At 42.7% G+C, this 23,232-nt stretch overlaps 1 protein-coding gene across 6 annotated transcripts in view; it reads left to right on the top strand.

The window, feature by feature from the left end:
- The window catches only part of POLN (DNA polymerase nu), a 219,602-nt gene that overhangs the window by 139,726 nt on the left and 56,644 nt on the right, over positions 1-23,232 (top strand). For all 6 annotated transcript variants that reach the window (XM_075857050.1, XM_075857041.1, XM_075857059.1 and 3 more), the window contains 2 exons: positions 8-85; positions 12,197-12,311. In XM_075857050.1, coding sequence (XP_075713165.1) covers positions 8-85; positions 12,197-12,311 — 193 coding nt within the window. The remainder of the gene's footprint in view (positions 1-7; positions 86-12,196; positions 12,312-23,232) is intronic.

The raw sequence follows: 23,232 nt of genomic DNA, 5'->3' as shown, positions 1-23,232 counted from the left end.
ATGAAAGGCAAAAGCAAAGAAACCATAACTATTAACCCAAGGTCCATGTTTGTGTCCAGTAAGGGCCGTTCGTTCCTTGCAGCAGGTAAGTTACACGGTATACTATATAGAAATGACAAAACATTACATTTTTGTTCATTACATTTTATTTGTTCTACCAAACAATATATTTGAGGGAAATACAGACTTTTATCAAGTTTGTGTACCTATTGGTGCAGCACGAGAGAAGTCTTGGAGATTGCAATAGGGAAATTCTCCCATATATTGGATATGAGGGAATCTTAATAAATCAATTCAGTGCAGATAACAATCGTTTGAGATTCAATGTTTTATAGGATGATTATTTGTCGTACTTACAAGATACAGAGAACTACAACTATAGGTCAGATTATTTGTTAATGTCGTAGTGTTATTCTGCATTACATATCAATGGCCACTAGAGGGAGGCCTATGCCTGTACATCCCACAATGCTCCTCCAGTGATAACAACCACCCTGCTGATCCTGCTGTAATACTGGATGGCAGTGGTGACATGTATGTAAATATTTACTCGCACTTTGTTAGATTGCAGTCACCATAGTTGTGAGGTGCCTTACACAGTTTCTCAAGGATACAGTCTGTACTTGTATATGACGTCTGTATCTGCTTTTTAATGTAGAATATGGCAGCGACGTAGCTACTTTATTGGAGCTGTAGAGGTAGCAGTCACACCTGGACCCTGACCCAAAAGCCCATCTGCCCCATAAGAAGACACCAGTATTTTATATGGCATGGCACATTATTAAGTCTAGAGAAAAATAGGATCCATTAATAAATCCTTTTCTGCAAAAGAGAAACAAAATTATGGGCTTCTGAAATATTTTTCAGTGCACTTTTTAAAGGGGTTATGTGGGGACCAAAAATTATTAGCAGTGTACTCACTGCAGTATGTGTATACACTGCTAATATACATTCCGGTCCCCCGTCGCACTGATTTTGAGATTTTCATACAAATTTATAGCGTGTACAAGAAGGAGCAGGTGGTGACCTGCTACTGGGTACATCGGGCCTAGTGCCCCTTGAGCTGGTGGCTGCTGGCTGCTTTATAAATAGGCCCTATAAGTCTCCACATGGACCGACTTTCCCTCTAGTCTTGCACTACTGCTGGCCACTGCCGGTGCACCGCTCACTGACTGTCTTGGTCCACGTTTATTCTACATACCCTTTACCGCCCTGTCCAGTTATCCGTACATTGGGCCCTCACACACCACCCCTGCCCACTCTTCAGGACCTGTCGCCACCCCGGCCCCGGCCCAATGATGTAATACTGAGTAGTACTGTCCTCACCAGTCCAACACAGGCTCCTCAGCTCCAGCTCAAAAGCAGTCGGTCTCTCTCTCTCTTTCTCCACTTCCATTCAGCTTTTCCAATGTTCCCCTCCTTGCAGCATCACCTCTCCTGTATAGTTCCTCCCAACACTGAACATAGCTTGGTAGGCTACTCGCTATTTTATACTAAAAGCGCACTCTCATGAGTGATTCCGGTGATTCCGCTCCTTCAGGGAGCTACAGTGGCGCTAGTAGATAGCAGAGCAGGGAGATACATCCCTGCTCTGCTATAGTGCCGTCGCTATCGCTGTAGAATCTGCAGCCGCACATGGGCGGCCTGGCGCAGGCGTACTCATGCCCGGTGTCGTCGATAGCAGCCGCTGCTACAACGGTAGCGATGCTACTGAGTGAAGAAGCGCCCGGGCGGAAAGCAGGGGAAGGGAGTCAGCGCAGCACCCCCTTCCACCTCCTGGAATGATGCACCCTGTGCAAAGGCCTTTGTATTCTGATGTAGGGACTGTATAATACAGGCTGTAACTTGGGATCAGTACAAGTTAAGTAATACAATGTATCTGCAAAGGTACTCAGCTTTTTTGCGTAGATTATATAGGCATTTTTAGTTGTGTTTTTGGTAACGTTTTTTTTAAATTCCTATACTGAAGCCTATGGGAAAAAAACTACTGAAAAGCGCTATACCCAGAGTAAGCTGCGTTTGGGAAAAAAGCCACTGACCACAAAATTGCCCCAAAAACGCCACAAAACAAAATGCAGTTGTACGTAGTGGATTTTATATTTTACTATAGACTTTAATGTAACATCTAGCTGCACTAAAAACACTTTAAAAAAAAAATGCCATTAAAAATGCCACAAAACCACACAAAAAGGCAGCAAAACACTGTGTGTGAATCTAGCTTTCAGCTTTTAATTTTGAGGCAGATTTTGAACTGCTATTGATTCTACAGGCAGGGTTTTACAGAGGCAGGGTGAAGGCAGTCCTGGGGGCCTTCATTAGGCCCCTGGGCTGCCATGACAACCATCGGCACCCCACATTTGCGTTGTGGGGGCGCCGATGAGCTGTCACAGGGGGCCACCCCCTCTTTTTAATGTCTCAGATGCTGCTGTGGCGATTGACCGAAGCATTTGAGGGGTTAACCAGTCAGGAACAGCGCTATCGCTGTTCCTGCCTGTTAGGCCCGGGTATCAGCTGTAATACACAGCTGACACCCACAGTATATGGAGCACGCTCAGCGCGTAAGCACGCGCCATACATCACCCCCGCACTAGGACGTAATGGCACGTCGTGGTGCGTGAAAGGGTAAATGCAAGCACCGCGGGCAAAGAATGCTGCAAAAAACGCTCAGAAACAAGCCCCGCAGATTTTTCATGCTTTCCATTGATTTCAATGGGAGGTCAGAGACAGAAACCGCATAAAGAAAGAACATGCCGCTTTTTTTTTCCACGAGCGGCCAAAAGCCGCCTGGGAAAAAAATGCCTCTGCCTCCCATTGAAATCAATGGGAGGCGATTTGGGTGGTTTTTTGGCGCTGATTCGGACACGGTTTCCGCATCAAACTCAGCGAGAAGTGTGAACCGCCCTTAATGGTGGACATACCCTGTAAAGCGTATGCTCATAGGTTAACAATATTTTACAGTTTTTATGGAATATTATTTACATACACAGTTGTGTTACTTTGCAAATCCATTTTATCTTGTACTGATGCTCAGTTGTGGCCGATATTATAGTCCAGAGCAGCTTTGACAGCTTGATTGTCATTGCGAATCACCAGAGTGAGCTGGGAGATCCCACTCTGGGGCCTGCAGAATTGTGAATGCAGCTCTGGAGTATAAGGCTAAATTCATACGGGGCCTATACGCTGCGTAAATGCACGCAGCGTATCCGCCCTGTGTGCCGTCGGGAATTCCGGGCGAAAAACCGCACCATACCGTGGTACATTTTTTCGCCTGGAATTTCCGCTGCGGAAAACTGCAGCACATGGCTAGCAGGCCGGCCACCTGGGATGACGTTTCATCCCAGGAGACAACTGCAGCCTGTGATTGGCTGCAGTGGCGGTCACATAGGATGAAGCATCATCCCAGGAGGCCAGCCCTCTGACGTCATCCAGGCTGGCCTCCTGGCATGATGTTTCATCCCATGTGACCGCCACTACAGCCTGTGATTGGCTGCAGCGGTCACATGGGATGAAACATCATCTCTGGAGTCCGGCCTAGATGAAAAGACACAGACTCCTGGGTAAGTATAAGATTTTTTTTCTGAGTTGCTTTTTATGCAGTGGAATCGCTGCGAACCCGCTGCAAAAAATGCAACAACTGCTATTTGTTGTGGGTTTTACCTCCCCATTGAATTCAATGGGGAAAACCTGCAACAAATAATCAGTGTTTACGCAAATACAATTGACATGCTGCGGAGTAAAATTCCGCACCGCAGGTCAATTTCTGAGCGTTTTTTCCGCTCAGTATGTACGCAGCGTGTGGATGAGATTTGTTTTATCTCATCTGTCAGGGCAAACTTCCTTCTCCCTGTTATCTCACACCGAATAACCACCTCCGTAAGTTGGAATCTGAGGGCATGCGTAGAGAAAATATACCACGAGACAAGTTGGTATAGATCCTCCCTCAGTCAAGTAGGAAGTGAACTGAACTTATTGAACAAAGAAACACAAAGAAATCTTCTCTGTAGGAAGGTGGGACATGCTTAAGCCCCATTGGCTCCACAGCTGTAAGTCCATCTGTACACTCCACTTGCATTTCAGGGGCGGCGTCTTCCATAGGCGTGTTTCTCATACACTCTCCATTGTTCCATAGATCCAATCTCTTTGTGAAATACACTGATATATATATATATATATATATATATATATATATATATATATATATATATATATATACTGTATATGTAAGGATAATATTTTTGCAAACAATATACATGGTAATGATCCCTGACAATCCCCCCTATTATTACTCTATCCCTGAGTCTTGCCTATCAACCTACCACTGACCACTCGAACCAGGCGGGTAGGGATTTTGGATTTCTTCACCAGCTTGAGACGAGCTACTCCTTATGAGTAACCCCACTTTGTACCTGGACTTCCAAGGTTTCGGAGTGGTCCTAACTTTCCCTATTCTCCTCAGTATACAGGATGGTTGTCTTTAACCCCTTCCCGCCGCAGCCCTTTTTCAGATTTTCGTTTTTGCCTCCCCACATTCCAGAAGACATAGCGTCTTTATTTTTCCGTCGATATAGTACTATGAGGGCTTGATTTTTGCGGGACGAATTGTAGTTTTTCGTAGCACAATTTATTTTGCCGTATAATGTACAACAGGAAAAATATTATTTGTGGGGTAGAAAATGAAAAAAAACTGCGATTCCTCCATGGTTTTTCATCCGCGGTTTTTACGGAATTCACTGTTCAATTAAAACAACATGTTAACTTTATTTTGCGGGTCAATACGATTACGGCGATACCAAATATATATAGTTTTTTCTATATTTTACTTCTTTTACAAGTAAAAACCTCAGTGTAAAAAAGAAAATTTATTTTGTGTCGCCAAATTCTGAGAGCCATAACTTTTTTATTTTTCTGTCGATTAAGTGGTATGAGGGCTTATTTTTTGCGGGATAAGCTGTAGTTTTTAATAATACCATTTTTGTGTAAATGCGATGGTTTGATCGCTTTTTATTAAAATTTTTGCGGGAGATTAGGTGACCAAAAAATAGACATTCTGGCATTTACAATTTTTTTTTTTTACGGCGTTCACCGTACGGGTTAAATAATGATATATTGTAATAGTTCAGACTTTTACGGATGCGGCGATACCAATTATGTTTATTTATTTATTTTTTAAATATGCTCTAGGGGGAAAATGGCAAAAGGGGGGTTTTTTGAACTTTTACATTTTTTTATTTTTTTTACACAAAAAAAACCTTTATTTAACTAATTTTTACTTTTTTTATTAGTCCCCCTAGGGGACTTCAACCAGCAATCGTTGGATAGCTTGCACGATATACTGCAATACTAATGTATTGCAGTAGATCGTGATTCTGACAGTCATCTATTAAGCCCTGCCAGGGCTTAATAGGTGTACAAAGATGGCGGACCTGGGGGCGTTCATTAAGCCCTCAGGCAGCCATAGCAACCATCGCCCCCCCGCGATTGCGTTACAGGGGGCGCGATGAGCTGTTAGAGGGGGTCGCCCCCCTCTTTCTGAGGATTTAAATGCTGCGGTTGGTATTGACCACGGCATTTAACTAGTTAAACTAGCGGGATCGCGCTCGAGCGCGATGCCGCTAGTTACTCTGAAGTGTCGGCTGTAACATACATGTCAAATGTCGGGAAGGGGTTAAAGGGACTGTCGGTGTCAGCTCGTCTATTTGTGTAAACATAGTGGGCATAGTCTGTTCTACAGCTTTCGTTATCATTTTCCTGATACAAGGGAAAACGCAGCACACAAGGACAGAGAATTGTATTAAAAAGACCACTATCACTACTCCTATTTGTGCTAATATTTTCTGTCATCCAGTCATCCATGAAAAATACTGGTCCCATGGGTTGGTAATACCTGAGTTCCTTTTCAACTCCTGAGATAAGCTCTCCAACTTATGTATGGCCATTGTGACTTTTCCTTTGGGCCCGGTGTTGTCGGGGATGTACGTACAACAGGTTGTCCCTATCATTCGGCATACCCCACCTTTTTCAGCCAATATCATATCAAGAGCCATTCTATTCTGGAATGTCATACTTGAGGTGGGCCCTAGTTGGTCGGCTAACCCTTGTAAAGCATCTCGGGTATAATTTACAAACCGCTGCTGGTTGTAATATATATATAATTAATCCAGTCTACATTTTTATTAACGGTAATAATTGGGATAAGAGACTCAAATCCTGCCTTCACCTGATCTCTGGCCTTGAACTCGTCCGGCACCCCCCTCGGGACACCAATCATATCTATATACACATGTGGATCGAAGCTTCCCCTTGGGGATGCTTCCCTCTTTCTGCGGTGGTAAGATCCTTTTATTGGTTCTTCATCTGAACCTTCGCCAAGAATGTGGAAAGGCATAATTGCTTTAGCCAATCCACACTCTCCTTTCCATTGCCTCTCAAGTCTGGTTCTGATTTTCATATCCCCACATATCCAGTATATATCGCCCAAAAACTGCACCTGATTCTGAGTGATAGATGCATTTAATGAGCTGTACTTTGAACAGTACCCTTCCGGAAAGTTCCCTAGGAACCGGCCATTCCCTTCTGTATTGGTGTAACATGTGTAGTTGTAAATGGTAAGTCCATGGACTTGTTTGGGTGTCGTGGTGACTATGGGGTATTCCTTTTTCCAGGACTCGCATACTGTGTGGTCTAATGTTATATTGGTGTATAGGCTTAGGAAAGCATCAGCGTTTGCAGGTAAGTAGCTACATCGACTTACCTGCTAACGCCGATGCTGCTGCAGAATCAACTGAAGCCTCTGGTGCCGATGTGTCCTCGCTCGTCTAACACGATGCAGGACCTGTGAGTGACGTCACAGCGTGATCTGGCAGAAGCTGGGCGTTCTGAAGAGAAGTGGATGATACTTCTCGTCTGAGCGCCCAGCTAGTACAAGTAGTAAACATGCCCCGATGTACGCACATAATACACGCCCACTTGGACTTTTACTGTTAAACACACCCACTTGGACTTTTGCAAGCCTCATTTGCATAACTACAAAAATGGTCATAACTTGGCCAAAAATGCTCGTTTTTTAAAAATAAAAACGTTACTGTAATCTCCATTGCAGCGCCTATCTGCTGCAATAGCAGATAGGGGTTGCAAAATCTGGTGACAGAGCCTCTTTAAAGCTCAAGATTACGAGGGCTACATATTGACCCCAAAGGTTTGTGAAAAGACTACCTATCACCACAAGATTTATATCTTACATATTGACCTTAAAGGTCTGTGAAGGGACTACCTATCACCATAAGATTTATATAAAAATCAAGGATCCGCTTATGAGAGGGGAAAAAAATATGCTGCAAATTATATCCCCTTAACACACGGGGCTATCTTCCTATTTTGAGATTTACATTTTTTATAAAAAGAATTTCTTCAAAACACCATTACCAACTACTCCATATAGGAACTCTGGCCACTCTGTGATAAAAACAACATATATGGTTGAAAACCGCAAGTGTGAACACAACCCAGCGATTTTGCTTTGAAAATTGTTATCTTCTCAAACTTGTTCTATGCATATATGATATGTTGCATACTCATGAGGTGATATTATAGATGCATAGAGGTGCTATCATATGTCTCTTTTCCTGGCCAGGAGAAAAATATTATTTTTCTTTGTTTTAAATTGTTGTTGTATAAATTAATATTGCCGGTATTATCTGGATTCAAAAATAAAATATTATGTTGAATTTTATCCAACCCAAGAGTGCCTAGCTATATTCCTGGATCATTTTTTCTTTTTTCTTTTTCAATATTCCGGCCTTCCCTCCACCAACTTCTTCTTGATATGGTCCTTGAGACCATTAACAAAGGAGGTTACTAACAACACCTGTAGCATTTTGACTTTAACATAAAACCCCTGGTCTTGGAAAAAGGGATTGTATCCGGGCATAGAACTTCTCCACTGATTCCGTGGTGTTTTGGGTGCAGTCTGAAATACTCGTGGAAGATTCCGTTAACCTATCCCTGGCCCACCCTTGCATTTGGCGGCAAAACACATCTCCTGATTCATGTTACCTGATTTGGTACTTGTGTATCATCTAAGGCAGACTGGATTATGGGCCAGAAACTGTCCCCCGCCTTGATGCTAGTGATGAGTTGCAAATCCTTCCATGCTGCTGAGTATGTCTGTTGAATTTGTCTGAGTCTCCTGTAGAACGGCATAGGATTCTTGTCCGGGTCCGGGAGTTGGCTCACAATCTGGTTCACTTGCGTCGGATTGAAGGCCACATATTTGTTGGGTGCGTCACCTTAGGACGTGGTCGTAGGTGGGTCAGGGACTGGAGGAGAGCCGGGGATGGCAGAGGAAGCGGCTGTGGTAATCCCGATCTCCCGAGGCAGTGCCGCATCGGGGAGTACCACGGTGGGTGTGGATATGGGAACTAGAGGTAAGGCTGTAGGAGGGGGTGGGTAGACCGGTGGGCGGGGTAGGCCAGGTAGCCGTTCATCCGGGTCTTCAGGGAAGGTCTCCTTAAGTAAAGGTGAGGGGATAACTTGCTTGGACATGTTCTGCACAGCCTGCTTCAGTGCTTGGACAGTAACATCATCATTGCTAATTAATCTGATTTCCTCCAGAGACGGCACTACTGGGTGATGCCGTATGGCCTGAACAATTGCCTGTGCGCATGCTTGAGGTGGGAAACTGAAAATGCCTGCACTAATAGCTGGGAGTGCTATGGTTGTGAGGCGTTTATGATTGGCGAATCCAGAATCCTGTGGACAGTTGTCTGAAGCTGCTGAACACAGTGCTCATGATTCTTGGCCTCATACACAGGGACTACTGCATGTACTATCAGGGTGCAGGGGAGATTTCCTGGGCCCGTGGTTACCAGATCTGCCACTCTAAGTGGGCCCTGTTCCTGAACTATGAGATCGCTGTCACGTTGGATTCCGACACCTCCGGCGTGTACTATTGCTCTGGCCACCCCTCGCATATGGCGGAGCTTACTATTAGCTGGGTTGACAATTGCATCCACTTGATGGGTGACAATATCGCCCATTCCTGCCATCAGCAAAGTGTCAGTAGGCCACACCAGTCGTTTCGCTAACGGTTCCCAGTACTGCGGGTGTCCCGCATCAGAGAAAGTATCCCTCTCCTCCACTGGTGGGGACTCCGGTATGTTAAATGTGACACGGCCCGGGATCTGACTGACCGGGAGGGGGAGCGTACGTTCCTCTTTCACAGCATGTAACTCATGCTGGGATTCAGTGTCTTCATCCGGTTCAAGCTGACTCCTTCTCTTTTCCATTTCGCGTTGAAAGGCCGAGCTATTAAGAAAGTCATCTATGGACGGGAAGCGCCCAGTCATGGCTGGGACAATAGGGAAAAGGGGCACAAAAATCTTTCGGGACATAATAGGCACCTTCCGGTGTAAGAACTGGGTATAGTGGTAATGGTGGCTCTATGGTAGCTTCCTGTGGAGTAGTAAGATGGCCGCCGGGGGTGGGAACTTCCTGTGACGTACTGATGTCAGTTCCGGGTGTACTGGGCGTGTCTGTGGGTGCGGAAGGGGTTGGGCTTGGGGATGGGCTTGGGAAGGCTGATTTGGTTGAGCCGGACGTGACCTCATCAGGGGGTGAGGGGCGGCCTCTCCCACAGGAAACACATTGTTCAATTGTAAGGGGGTTTTGCTGGCCACAATAAGGACACACCCAACATGAGGGACGGCTGCCATTATAAGGCGGCGGCTGGTCCTGTGGTGTATAATACATATAACATAATATAATACCTTTCTTATTCCTAACTTCCTCTTCTGCAAATCCCTCTTTGCTGACAGCTATGGCTGTTCGCTGCCGTGCTAAAGCACTTTCCATCAACTTACTATCTTCCAACTTCCCATTGTTCTCCCGAATACCTTTTGCCCAATCTCCGGCTTGCAGCCACCCTCCCCTATGGATTCCGCACACTTCCATCAATTTCTTCATTTTACTTACATACTGCTTCCCTTCCCTTCGCTTCACCAAATCATACGAATAGGACCGTCCGGGTATGGGTGATCCTGATGATTTGAATATGGACCGTAAACCATCCATTCTAACCTTCTATATCCTTCACGTAATTTATATAACAATTTTCGGTCTACAACTCTCTAGGTCTAGCCGTAAATATTACAATTTCGCAGTCTGCAACTCTAGGTCTCGACGAAATATTACAATCTCCCAGTCTGCAATGTATTACATCTCGCTGAAATATAACAATCTTTATCTAGTAACAATTTTCGGACTGCAACTCTCTTGGTCTGGCCGATATATTACCCAGAACTTTTCACACGTCTTATCGTGTCCCTGTATAAGACAGGTTATATTTTCTATCTAGTCCCTAATTACCCAGAGGATGGTTAGTCGGGCGCGACTAATTTCTTACGGGTTCGTGACCACACAGCGGGGATGTCGCCTCTGTCGCCTGAGATACTCCAGGCAATCGACCAGGGTTCTACAGATTCCCACAAGACCGTCCACTAACAGATAAGACGAAGATTTATAAAATCAACTGACTTACCGTGTTATTGTGGAGGTGATCAGGCTCCTTCAGTGGGCAGTCCTGGGTCGTCTGTTGCATCCTGTGATTGTCGGTTGTCCGGATTCCGAGATCCCCTCGAGTGCAGCCACACGCTGGGCGCCAATTGTCAGGGCAAACTTCCTTCTCCCTGTTATCTCACACCGAATAACCACCTCCGTAAGTTGGAATCTGAGGGCATGCGTGGAGAAAATATACCACAAGACAAGTTGGTATAGATCCTCCCTCAGTCAAGTAGGAAGTGAACTGAACTTTTTTATTGAACAAAGAAACACAAAGAAATCTTCTCTGTAGGAAGGTGGGACATGCTTAAGCCCCATTGGCTCCTCAGCTGTAAGTCCATCTGTACACTCCTCTTGCATTCCAGGAGCGGTGTCTTCCATAGGCGTGTTTCTCATACATTCTCCATTGTTCCATAGATCCAATCCCTTTGTGAAATACACTGATATATATATTTATTTACTCAACATGTGAACTTACCCTAATACAGACAGTAAGTTTAGTTCGGTACAAAATAAGTAATACAATATTTACAAAGTTACTCACATTTTATGTAGTTTCATTATATATATATATATATATATATATATATATATATGGGGGTGAGTCAAAAATTATTCACACTCAGGTTATATTAAAACTTCAGTTGGCCGCACTGTCTTATCAGCTCTTTCCAAACGAGGTCGCTATCTCCCCAGTCACTGCTGTGCAGGTGTGAACGCGTTACGGCTGTTTATTTGTGACTGCAGTGCGACAAACAATGGCTGCCCCACTTGTGATTTGCCCTAAAGCAGAGCAGCATGCAGTGATTCGTTTTTTGTGATCTGAGGGTGTGTCTGGTGCCGATATTTATTGAAGACTTTGTGCACAGTATGGAGAAAGTGTTTTGTCATGAAGAAGTGTGTATGAATGGATAGAGATGTTCTAGGAAATTCGCACAAGTGTCAGCCATGAAGAAAAAGCCGGACGCCGTCCACGACTGATGACAACATTGAGCGTGGACGTGATGAACTGTCTCTATTGCATAGACGAGTATGTGGATTATGTGAAGCCCTACAAGGATTATATGTTTATATATTTATATATCCTGTAAAATGGTGTCCAAAGGTGGATGAATCTAAAAACATGAGCCAAATGGTGCCTGTACTATAAGGGTATGTTCACACGGCAGCCTCCGTTACGGCTGAAATTACGGTGCTGTTTTCAGGCGAAAACAGCTCTGTCATTTCAGACGTAATGGCATTTGCAGGCGTCTTTCGCTGCATCCATTACGGACGTAATTGGAGCTGTTTTTCCATGGAGTCCATGGAAAACGGCTCCATTTACATCTGAAGAAGTGACATGCACTTCTTTGACGCGGGCGTCATTTTTACGCGCCGTCATTTGACAGCGGCGCATAAAAAAAATGACCGTCGGCACAGAACATTGTAAAGCCCATTCAAATGAATGGGCAGATGTTTGCCGACGCCTTGGAGCCGCATTTTCGGACGTAATTCGGGGCTAAAACGCCCGAATTACGTCCGTAAATAGGGTGTGTGAACATACCCTTAAAGTGCTAGCACCAGAGGCTCAGTTCTAATTATGTGCTTTTTTCGACACATTTCTTTGATTATTTTATTCTATGTAAAGCTTTTTTCTTTTCAGATTTCTCACAAATAGAACTTCGTTTACTCGCTCACTTTTCTGCAGATCCAGCACTTTTAAAATTGTTTCATGAAACAGAAAGAACTGATGTATTTACAAACCTTGCTTCCCAGTGGTAAGTATAAGATACACAAACTCACACTCCTTTTGCTAAAATTTGCGAAAAGCAAATTGCAACATCTTAAAACAACCAATACCTAGCTTTTATCATTGTATAATGAGAAATATAAAGTTTTTAGTTTTTTTTAACTTCTCTGCCGTTTTCAAGACATCTGCTTGCCGTTATTGAATAGAAACATTCTTATATACATGAGGAGACTGAAAACCTGTAGAGACATAATATTTGTCACAGCAATTTTTTGCTACAATTATATCCAGTCTAGATAATCCTCTGCTCTCCAGGCAGATACAAAAAAAGAGATTTGTGCTGCTGATGCATTCAGATCACAGCGATTGCCTAGACTGATACATTATAACAAACTCTAAGGCTGGGTTCACACGACCTATTTTCAGACCTAATAGAGGCGTTTTATGCCTCGAATTACATCTGAAAAAACGGCTCCAATACGTCGGCAAACATCTGCCCATTGCTTTCAATGGGTTTGCCGATGTACTGTGCCGACGACCTGTCATTTTACGCGTCGCTGTCAAAAGACGGCGCGTAAAAATACAGCCTCGTCAAAAGAAGTGCAGGACACTTCTTGGGACCTAATTGGAGCAGTTTTTCATTGACTCCAATGAAGAACAGCTCCAAATTACGTACGTAAAAGAAGCCCCGCAAAACACAAGTACATGCAATTACGTTCTCCTGAAAACCGCTTCGTAATTTCAGACGTAATTGCAGTTATCGTGTGCACATACCCTAAGCTCTGTGAACAGGACTAGGTCTGTATGGATTTACAGCCTCTGGATGTAATCAAAAACATTTCCAATCACTGACAGCAAGCAAAGATCACGTATCTGAAGGGGCTGACTGGCGCAAATTCATCAGCGAAGTCAGCCTCTCCACCGTCATGGCTGATCCAGAGACCGAGAAGGGGGCCGGCTTAGCTGATGAATTGAGTCGAGCAGCCAGCCCCTAAATCCGCGTCGTCGACACACAGAGAGGAGGGGGAAGCTCCTTCTCCCCGGAGCCTGTGGTGTGCGTCACCACAAGAATGGCAGCTCCGAACTTCCGGGTCCACGCAACGTGGACTGAAAACCCGCAATCCGTGCAGGTTTGAAAAATAAAGTATATTAGAACGTTTATTTCACAAAAGCAAAGTAATAAATACTTTTTCTTTTTGTTGGACCTCCCCTTTAACGCCCATACTATCCAGGGAAAAAAGCCGAAAATTGCCGCCTTAAACTTATTAACCCCTTCCGGACATTTGACGTAACTGTACGGTACAATACGGAGCTTCACAAGTGCACTTTGCACATTCGTATACAGCAATTTAAGACTACACTTAATCACAATTGAAAATTAGAGCCTCTATGGCCTTTCTACCTAAATCTATAAATCCTACAATAATCAATAAAAAAATTAATCTTCATTCCGCAACATAAATAAACCAATTACTTACAATAAAACATGAACCAATTCATAATGAAATATTCTTACAACACAGAGGAAATATAACACGTTATGTTATTTCTCTACTTAAAGAGGCTCTGTCACCAGATTTTGCAAGCCCTATCTGCTATTGCAGCAGATCGGCGCTGCAATGTAGATTACAGTAACGTTTTTATTTTTTTAAATGAGCATTTTTGGCCAAGTTATGACCATTTTTGTATTTATGCAAATGAGGCTTGCAAAAGTACAAGTGGTCGTGTTGAAAAGTAAAATTACAACTGGGCGTGTATTATGTGCGTACATCGGGGCGTTTTTACTTCTTTTACTAGCTGGGTGTTCTGACGAGAAGCATCATCCACTTCTCTTCGTTACCACCCAGCTTCTGGCAGTGCAGACACAGCGTGTTCTCGAGAGATCACGCTGTGTCGTCACTCACAGGTCCTGCATCGTGTCAGACGAGCGAGGACACATCGGCACCAGAGGCTACAGATGATTCTGCAGCAGCATCGGCGTTTGCAGGTAAGTCGATGTAGCTACTTACCTGCAAACGCTGATGCAGAATCAACTGTAGCCTCTGGTGCCGACACGATGCAGGACCTGTCAGTGACGTCACAGATCTGCACTGCCAGAAGCTGGGCGTTCTGAAGAGAAGTGGATGATACTTCTCTTCAGAAAGCCCAGCTAGTAAAAGTAGTAAACACGCCCCGATGTACGCACATAATACACGCCCAGTTGTACTTTTACTTTTCAACACGCCCAGTTGTACTTTTACAAGCCTCATTTGCATAAATACGAAAATGGTCATAACTTGCCCAAAAATGCTCGTTTTTTAAAAATAAAAACGTTACTGTAATCTACATTGCAGCGCCGATCTGCTGCAATAGCAGATAGGGGTTGCACAATCTGGTGACAGAGCCTCTTTAAGTGCAAGTGCAAATTCATCAGTAAACCCTATACCACCAATATAACATTGAGTCTAATAAAATATATCAATCTAGTAAAGTATAAGTGCAATAAACAAAAACATATCACCATTCAAATTGCTATAGTAGCACAGTATGTACAGTGAAGGAAATAAGTATTTGATCCCTTGCTGATTTTGTAAGTTTACCCACTGTCAAAGACATGAACAGTCTAGAATTTTTAGGCTAGGTTAATTTTACCAGTGAGAGATAGATTATATAAAATAAAAAAATAAATAAAATCACATTGTCAAAATTATATATATTTATTTGCATTGTGCACAGAGAAATAAGTATTTGATCCCCTACCAACCATGAGGCTGGGTTCACACGACCTATTTTCAGACGTAAACGAGGCGTATTATACAATACGTCGGCAAACATCTGCCCATTCATTTGAATGGGTTTGCCGACGTATTGTGCAGACGACCTGTAATTTACACGTCGTCGTTTGACAGCTGTCAAACGACGACGCGTAAATTGACTGCCTCGGCAAAGAAGTGCAGGGCACTTTTTTGCAACGTCATTTGAGCCATTCTTCATTGAACTCAATGAAGAGCAGCTCAAGATTTACAAGCGTCACAGACGCCTCGCATAATACGAGGAGGAGCTTTTATGGCTGAAACGAGGCAGCTGTTTTCTCCTGAAAACAGTCTGTCATTTCAGCCGTAAAAGCCTGCTAGCGTGTGAACATACCCTTAAGAGTTCAGCCTCCTCCAGACCAGTTACATGCTCCAAATCAACTTGGTGCCTGCATTAAAGACAGCTCTTAAATGGTCACCTGTATAAAAGACTCCTGTCCACAGACTCAATTAATCAGTCTGACTCTAACCTCTACAACATGGGCAAGACCAAAGAGCTTTCTAAGGATGTCAAGGACAAGATCATAGACCTGCACAAGGCTGGAATGGGCTACAAAACCATAAGTAAGACGCTGGGTGAGAAGGAGACAACTGTTGGTGCAATAGTAAGAAAAATGAAGACATACAAAATGACTGTCAATCGACATCGATCTGGGGCTCCATGCAAACCTCGTGGGGTATCCATGATCCTGAGGAAGGTGAGAGCTCAGCCGAAAACTACACGGGGGGAACTTGTTAATGATCTCAAGGCAGCTGGGACCACAGTCACCAAGAAAACCATTGGTAACACATTACGCCGTAATGGATTAAAATCCTGCAGTGCCCGCAAGGTCCCCCTGCTCAAGAAGGCACATGTACAGGCCCATCTGAAGTTTGCAAATGAACATCTGGATGATTCTGAGAGTTTTTGGGAGAAGGTGCTGTGGTCAGATGAGACTAAAATTGAGCTCTTTGGCATTAACTCAACTCGCCGTGTTTGGAGGAAGAGAAATGCTGCCTATGACCCAAAGAACACCGTCCCTACTGTCAAGCATGGAGGTGGAAACATCATGTTTTGGGGGTGTTTCTCTGCTAAGGGCACAGGACTACTTCACCGCATCAATGGGAGAATGGATGGAGCCATGTACCGTCAAATCCTGAGTGACAACCTCCTTCCCTCCACCAGGACATTAAAAATGGCTCGTGGCTGGGTCTTCTAGCACGACAATGACCCGAAACATACAGCCAAAGCAACAAAGGAGTGGCTCAAAAAGAAGCACATTAAGGTCATGTAGCGGCCTAGCCAGTCTCCAGACCTTAATTCCATCGAAAACTTATCTAGGGAGCTGAAGATCCGAGTTGCCAAGCGACAGCCTCGAAATCGTAATGATTTACAGATGATCTGCAAAGAGGAGTGGGCCAAAATTCCATCTAACGTGTGCAAACCTCATCATCAACTACAAAAAAACGTCTGACTGCTGTGCTTGCCAACAAGGGTTTTGCCACCAATTATTAAGGCTTGTTTGCCAAAGGGATCAAATACTTATTTCTCTGTGCACAATGCAGATAAATATATATAATTTTGACAATGTTATTTTCTGTTGTTTTTTTTTTATATAATCTATCTCTCACTGGTAAAATTAACCTAGCCTAAAAATTCTAGACTGTTCATGTCTTTGACAGTGGGCAAACTTACAAAATCAGCAAGGGATCAAATACTTATTTCCTTCACTGTATACCTCCCATAGCCCAGTCACAACGTGAATTTTGAATCAGGGGACATCACAGCACCGTATGGTACAGATTTTCAATATTTCCTTTAGCATAAGCATGAAGTAGTCACCACAAACTTCCTGCCCTTTCCACTTACAGAGATTTTTCCCCTCTCTAGACATTTATGGCACTATATGGATGGGTGAAGTCACTGTCCCACCCATTATACATATCCAATTATTATGCCTTAAGTGTCTGTAGAGAGAAAAATCCTTTAACGAAGGGAGTAATGGGATCAAGACGAGCATACGAGCTAGCAATCAGTCAATGTCCCAACTCACGGACCCCACATTTATACCATTTGTTTCAAAAGACAGTTAACAGGGTTTTCCCATCAGAGACATTTATGAAATTTCCACAGGATATGCCATAAATGTCAGATAGATGTGGGTCCCACCTCTGGGACCCGCACCTATCTCCAGAACGGGTCCGCCTAAACGCCATTCTACCGCTGTGTGTTGTGGCTGAAGAGTGTGATTTCCGACCATGAATAACGGAAACAGTGTAGTTCGCATGCTACGCTCCTCCCGTAACTGACATTCATTCCTATGGAAGTTACGGAAACCGTGTAGCTCAGCAAGCTACGGTTTCCGTAATGTATGGTCGGAAATCACGCGATTCAGCCACAACACAGAGCGGTAGAACGGCGTTTAGGGGGCCTCGTTCTAGAGATAGGTGCGGGTCCCATAGGTGGGACCCACATCTATCTGACATTTATGACATATCCTCTGGATATGTCATAAATGTCTCTGATGATAAAGCCGCATGCATACTTTACTATTGATTCCCATATACGCATATTTACAGGTCACCCTTATATCCTATCCCTGAGCATGAACCTCGCAGCCGTAGGTGCAGAACTGCTGAAACATGGACTAAGGTTTGGAGAGAGCACTTACAATAAAGGCTCAATTATGATTTTGTATGGCGGTGGAGCAATTGTAACATTTTAGTTGCTAAGGGACTAATAACCCAAACCTCGCTATCAGCAGGACAGCTAAATGTGAGAGCGCTTGTCAGGCACGTGAGGTGTAATGCTGATTACATAATAAATATATATATATATATGTATAATGAGAAAAAGGGTAAAGCAGCAAAAAAAATGAAGAGGCAGCACTCCAAGGAAATTGGTGAAAAAAAGTGGTGTGTTTATTCACCCCAGGCAGGCAACGGATCGAAACGTTGCCTGCCTGGGCTGAATAAACACACCACTTTTTTTCACCACTTTCCTTGGAGTGCTGCCTCTTCATTTTTTTAAATTTTTATTATATATATATAATGTTTATCTTGTGATTCTCTCGCCGGTCTCCCCAAGAAATATCACATATTACTAAACTACAAAGAAAATAAAAAAAATTCTCATGCAACCAATCTGTACAATCCTTTTGCTGGCCACATAGTGATGACTGTTAGCTGCATTCCAATTTTAATTACTATCACCAAAGAACAAACATATTGTTCATGTCTGAACGTAGATTTTCTAAGTCTAGGAAGCACAAACAGTCTTAGCAGAGCTCTGGAATTTTTTTTATTTAGGAATATGTCATCTAGAATGTAATATATCAAGACTGTGATATTGCTGAGCATGTTAATGGGTTATATTAGAGTAGAAAAAAAATAAATTTTATTCCAGAAACAGTGGCACCTTTGTCCATGGACTGTGTGTGGTATTGCAGCATTCTTTGTAATGGGGCTGAGCTGCAATAGCAAACACAAACCATGGATAAGAGCCGCACAATTTCTGCCAAAAAATGTAAGACCCCTTTTTTTTGTTGATCTCAGACCACTTTTCAGGGTATGTTCACACTGCTTATATTCAGCAGTTTTTCGGTCCATAAACACCCTGAAAAATGGCTGAAAATACGGAGGCTGCCCATTGATTTCAATGGGAAAAACGGCGTTTAATTCCGACGGGGCGTTTTTTTTACGTGCCTGTAAAAATTTAAAATTGCACGTAAAAAAAGCCTTGTAAAAAGAAGTGCATGTCACTTCTTGAGACGTTTTCGGAGCCGTTTTTCATTGTCTCAATAGAAAAACAGCTCCAAAAACGTCCGTAAAAACGCATAAAAAAACACTTGATGCTTTAAAAAACGGCTGAAAATCAAAGGCTATTTTCCCTTGAAAATAGCTCCGTATGTAGCCGTTTTTAGTTTAGCGTGTGAACATACCCTAAGGGTTATTATCATCAGTGGGCTTCTGAACTCCGGTATTCATACCGATTCTGCGAATATTGGGGCTGAAGCACTGATTTAGCGCTGCGTCCCTTTTTATGTTTTCCCTCCACAGCGGCGCACCCAGCCGTGCAGGGAACTGCAGCTGGCCCCATTGACTTGATGGGACATTCACTGGGCGGCACTCGTGACTTAGGTCATGCATTTTTAACATTAAAAAAAATATTCATGCATATAAATGTGTTCTCCTTATACCTTGCACGTACAGGAGGACATTTGTCACCTCTGTACTACAGTTATTTCCTCCATAAATGGCCTCAGTTTTACTATTATGTTTATATTCAACTACAGTAGAATATGCCTTGTCCATGGTCCTGATGAATATATATCACTCCTAGGACACATTTCTGTATTCATTGTGGGTCTCCTGGGTTTCCTGGAATGAGCAATGGGGGCTAATATGGGTGTAGAGAGGCTACCATCTTAGTATTTGCACTATACTTTAAGATACATCCCTGCAGCAGCCAATTCTCCAAAATAGTACTGACTAGCATTGGTTTTTATTATAGCCAAAGCAATGGGGGATGGTTTTGTAGCAGCCGCTGCCTCCCAGGTGCCTCAGACCCATCCCTTTTACCGGTAGTATTACTTTATGTGTACTACTGGTGGAACGGTGCGTAGTAGGCTGTCAGTACACTCTGGGTGTTGTAGTTTTAACATAGCAAACCACTGCTTTAAAGGGAATGCCTGGTTTAGAAAACCCATTTTCAAATATCTAATTAGGTCATTCTGACTTAATAGAGGGGGTCCTCTGTTCAGTACCCTCATCTAGCCAGAGAAGAGAGCCGCTACAAAGAGTGTCTCTTGGTCTGGAGCACCTGGGGCGTCTGTGCATTAAATGTTCAGCCCATTGATTTAAATGGGAACAGAGTAATGCTTGATTTCCCCCATGGTAGCCCTGTAGTGAAATGTAACACTTGCTGCCAGAATCCCCCACAGATTACAGCTGAAAGCTGGGAGATCCAGTAGCAGAACAACCTGTGATCTACTAATCATCGGGGGACCCTTCTATCAAAAAAAGAATTCCACCCTGTAATAACAAAAAGGTTCAAAATTTTGTGCTGATTCATTTTTTTTATATATCTTCATGGCAGCCATTTGTTTAAACAGTTCTGCAAATCCGCTGCATAGACACAGAATTAAAAGATAAAATTCCACCACTAGGGGGAGCTCAGGTGCTTACTAAAAACTTCTGTAAATTCAACTCAATAATTTTCATTTTTTTTCTGAATTTGCCCAAAAGCGAACCTTCACCTTAATTGTTTTGTTTTTAGGGTGCCAACAATGATATACTAGATGTACTAGACTGTAAGAGTGTCATTTTGTATCCATCATTGGAAGGCTCAAGTATCATCTCATATTTTTCCTTTAATTTTCCTTTATCCTAATTCTATCATCATGAAAACAACTATCTGTAGGGATAGAATAACACAGGAGCAAAATAAAAAAAAGAACCCTCAAAAAACAGATGGTGTTTTCTCCTGTAAAGAGCTTTCTCATGCGGCGTCCATCTATTTTTCAAGATGTGAATTTACAAACAAGGAAATATTACTTGGACCCCTGCACTTTATTTGGCCTATAGCATTACATGTATCAGAGTTTTACAACAGATTTTTGGGGAGGAAGGGGGGGGGGGGGGGTGTCTCTCCTGCACCTCAACACTTCTGCAGAGATCAAAGAATCTAGCTGGATGTAATGTTTTTAGCTCCCTACCAAGTCAGCATGATATGTCAAGCAGGAAATTGTGGATAACTGCACAAGTAAGAAATCAGGGCAAACAGACAAAGAAATGTCAAACTCTGATGTGTAATTAAGTCATCTATGGCCATGTTTGATTCCTAGAGCGTGGTGAATTGTAGCTTTTCTGATCAAGAGATTATAAATCAGCAAGGAGAAACTTACATTCACATTCTCTGAGTATAAGGAACATTTTTATTGAACGTATGCATCCCTTCAGGGTGTCTTTTGGGACCACCCAGTATTGGTGGAAATAATGTCTTAAAGGGAATGTGTCAACAAAAATCACCTATTCTTGAAATTACGTTTTTACTTTACTTATTTTTTTAGGATTTCTGGTGTTTTTTGTTTTTTTGTATGTGATTTTCTATATTAACCCCTTCAAGACACAGCCTGTTTTGGCCTTCAGGACACAGCCAATTTTTTCAAATCTGACATGTTTCCCTTTATGTGGTAATAACTTCGTAATGCTTTTACCTATCCAAGCGATTCTGAGATTGTTTTCTCGTGACACATTGGACTTTATGTTACTGGCAAAATTTGATCAATACATTAAGTATTTAATTGTGAAAAACACCAACATTTTTCTAAATTTATATGTATCTGCTTGTAAGACAGATAGTAATACCATACAAAATTGTTGCTAATTAACATCACCCATATGTCTACTTTAGATTGGCATCATTTTTTGAACATCCTTTTATTTTTCTAGGACATTACAAGGCTTAGAACTTTAGCAGCAATTTCTCACATTTAAAAAAAAAATTCAAAAGGCTATTTTTACAGGGGCCAGTTCAGTTGTGAAGTGGATTTTAGGGCCTTATATATTAGAAACCCTCGATAAGTCACCCCATTTTAAAAACTTCACCCCTCAAAGTATTCAAAACAGCATTTAGAAAGTTTCTTAATCCTTTAGATGTTTCACAGGAATTAAGGCAAAGTAGATGTGAAATGTTCAAATTTCTTTTTTTTTTTGCAGAAATTAATTTTTCATCTATTTTTTCTATAACACAGAAAGTTTTACCAGAGAAACGCAACTCAATATCTATTGCCCAGATTCTGCAGTTTTTAGAAATACCCCACATGTGGCCCTAGTGCACTTATTGACTGAAGCACAGACCTCAGAAGCATAGGAGCACTAGATGATTTTGGGGCCTCCTTTTTATTAGAAAATATTTTAGGCTCCATGTCGGGTTTGAAAGGCTTTTGCGGCACCAAAACAGTGGAAACCCCCCAAAAGTGACCCCATTTTGGAGAATATACCCCTTGAGGAAATTATCTAGGGGTATAGTGAGCATTATGACCCCGCAGGTTTTTTGCAGAAATTATTAGAAGTAGGCCGTGAAAATGAAAATCTACATTCTTTCAAAGAAAATGTAGGTTTAGCTAATTTTTTCTAATTTCCACAAGGACTAAAAGGAGAAAATGCACCACTACTTTTCTAAAGCAATTTCTCCCGAGTAAAACAATACCCCACATGTGGTCATAAACGGCTGTTTGGACACACGGCGGAGCTTAGAAGGGAAAGAGCGCCATTTGGCTTTTGGAGCTCAAATTTAGCAGGAATGGTTTGCGGAGACCATGTCGCATTTGCAAAGCCCCTAAGGGACCAAAACAGTGAAAACACCAAAAAAGTGACTCCATTTAGGAAACTACACCCCTTGAAGAATCCATCTAGGGGTGTAGTGAGCATTTTGAACCCACAGGGGTTTCATAGATTTTATTAGAATTGGGCAGTGAAGATAAAAAAAATCCTTTTTTCCAATAAGACGTAGCTTTAGCTCAAAATTTTTCATTTTCTCAACAAATAAAGGAATAAAAGAACCCCAAAATTTGTAAAGCAACTTCTCTGGAGTACGGCAATACCCCATTTGTGGTCATAAACTGCTTTTTGGGCATACGGCAAGGATCAGAAGAGAAGGAGTGCCATTTGGCTTTTGGAGCACAGATTTTGCTGGATTGGTTTCTTGACACCATGTCACTTTTGCAAAGCTCCTAAGGTACCAGTACAGTGGAAACTCCCCAAAAGTGACCGATTCACTAAACTACACCCCTTGAGGAATTCATCTAGGGGTGTAGTGAGCATTTTGACCCCACAGGTGTTTCATAGATTTTATTAGAATTGGGCAGTGAAAATAAAAAAATCCTTTTTCTTCAATAAGATGTAGTTTTAGCTGAAAATGTTTCATATTCTCAACACATAAATGAAAAAAAGCACCCCAACACTTGTAAAGCAACTTCTCCTGTGTACGGCAATGCCACATATGTGGTCATAAACTGCTGTTTGGGCACAGAGTAGGGCTCAGAAGGGAAGTAGCGCCATTTGGCTTTTGGAGTACAGATTTTGCTGGATTGGTTTCTGGTCGCTATGTCGCATTTGCAAAGTCCCTGTGGGACCAAAACAGTGGAAACCCCCCAGAAGTGACCCCATTTTGGA

Source organism: Rhinoderma darwinii, chromosome 1 (genome assembly GCF_050947455.1).
Source record: "Rhinoderma darwinii isolate aRhiDar2 chromosome 1, aRhiDar2.hap1, whole genome shotgun sequence".
Taxonomy (NCBI): Eukaryota; Metazoa; Chordata; class Amphibia; order Anura; family Rhinodermatidae; genus Rhinoderma; species Rhinoderma darwinii.
The sequence above is the reverse complement of the archived record's forward strand: the minus strand, read 5'-3'. Positions and strand labels throughout refer to the sequence as shown.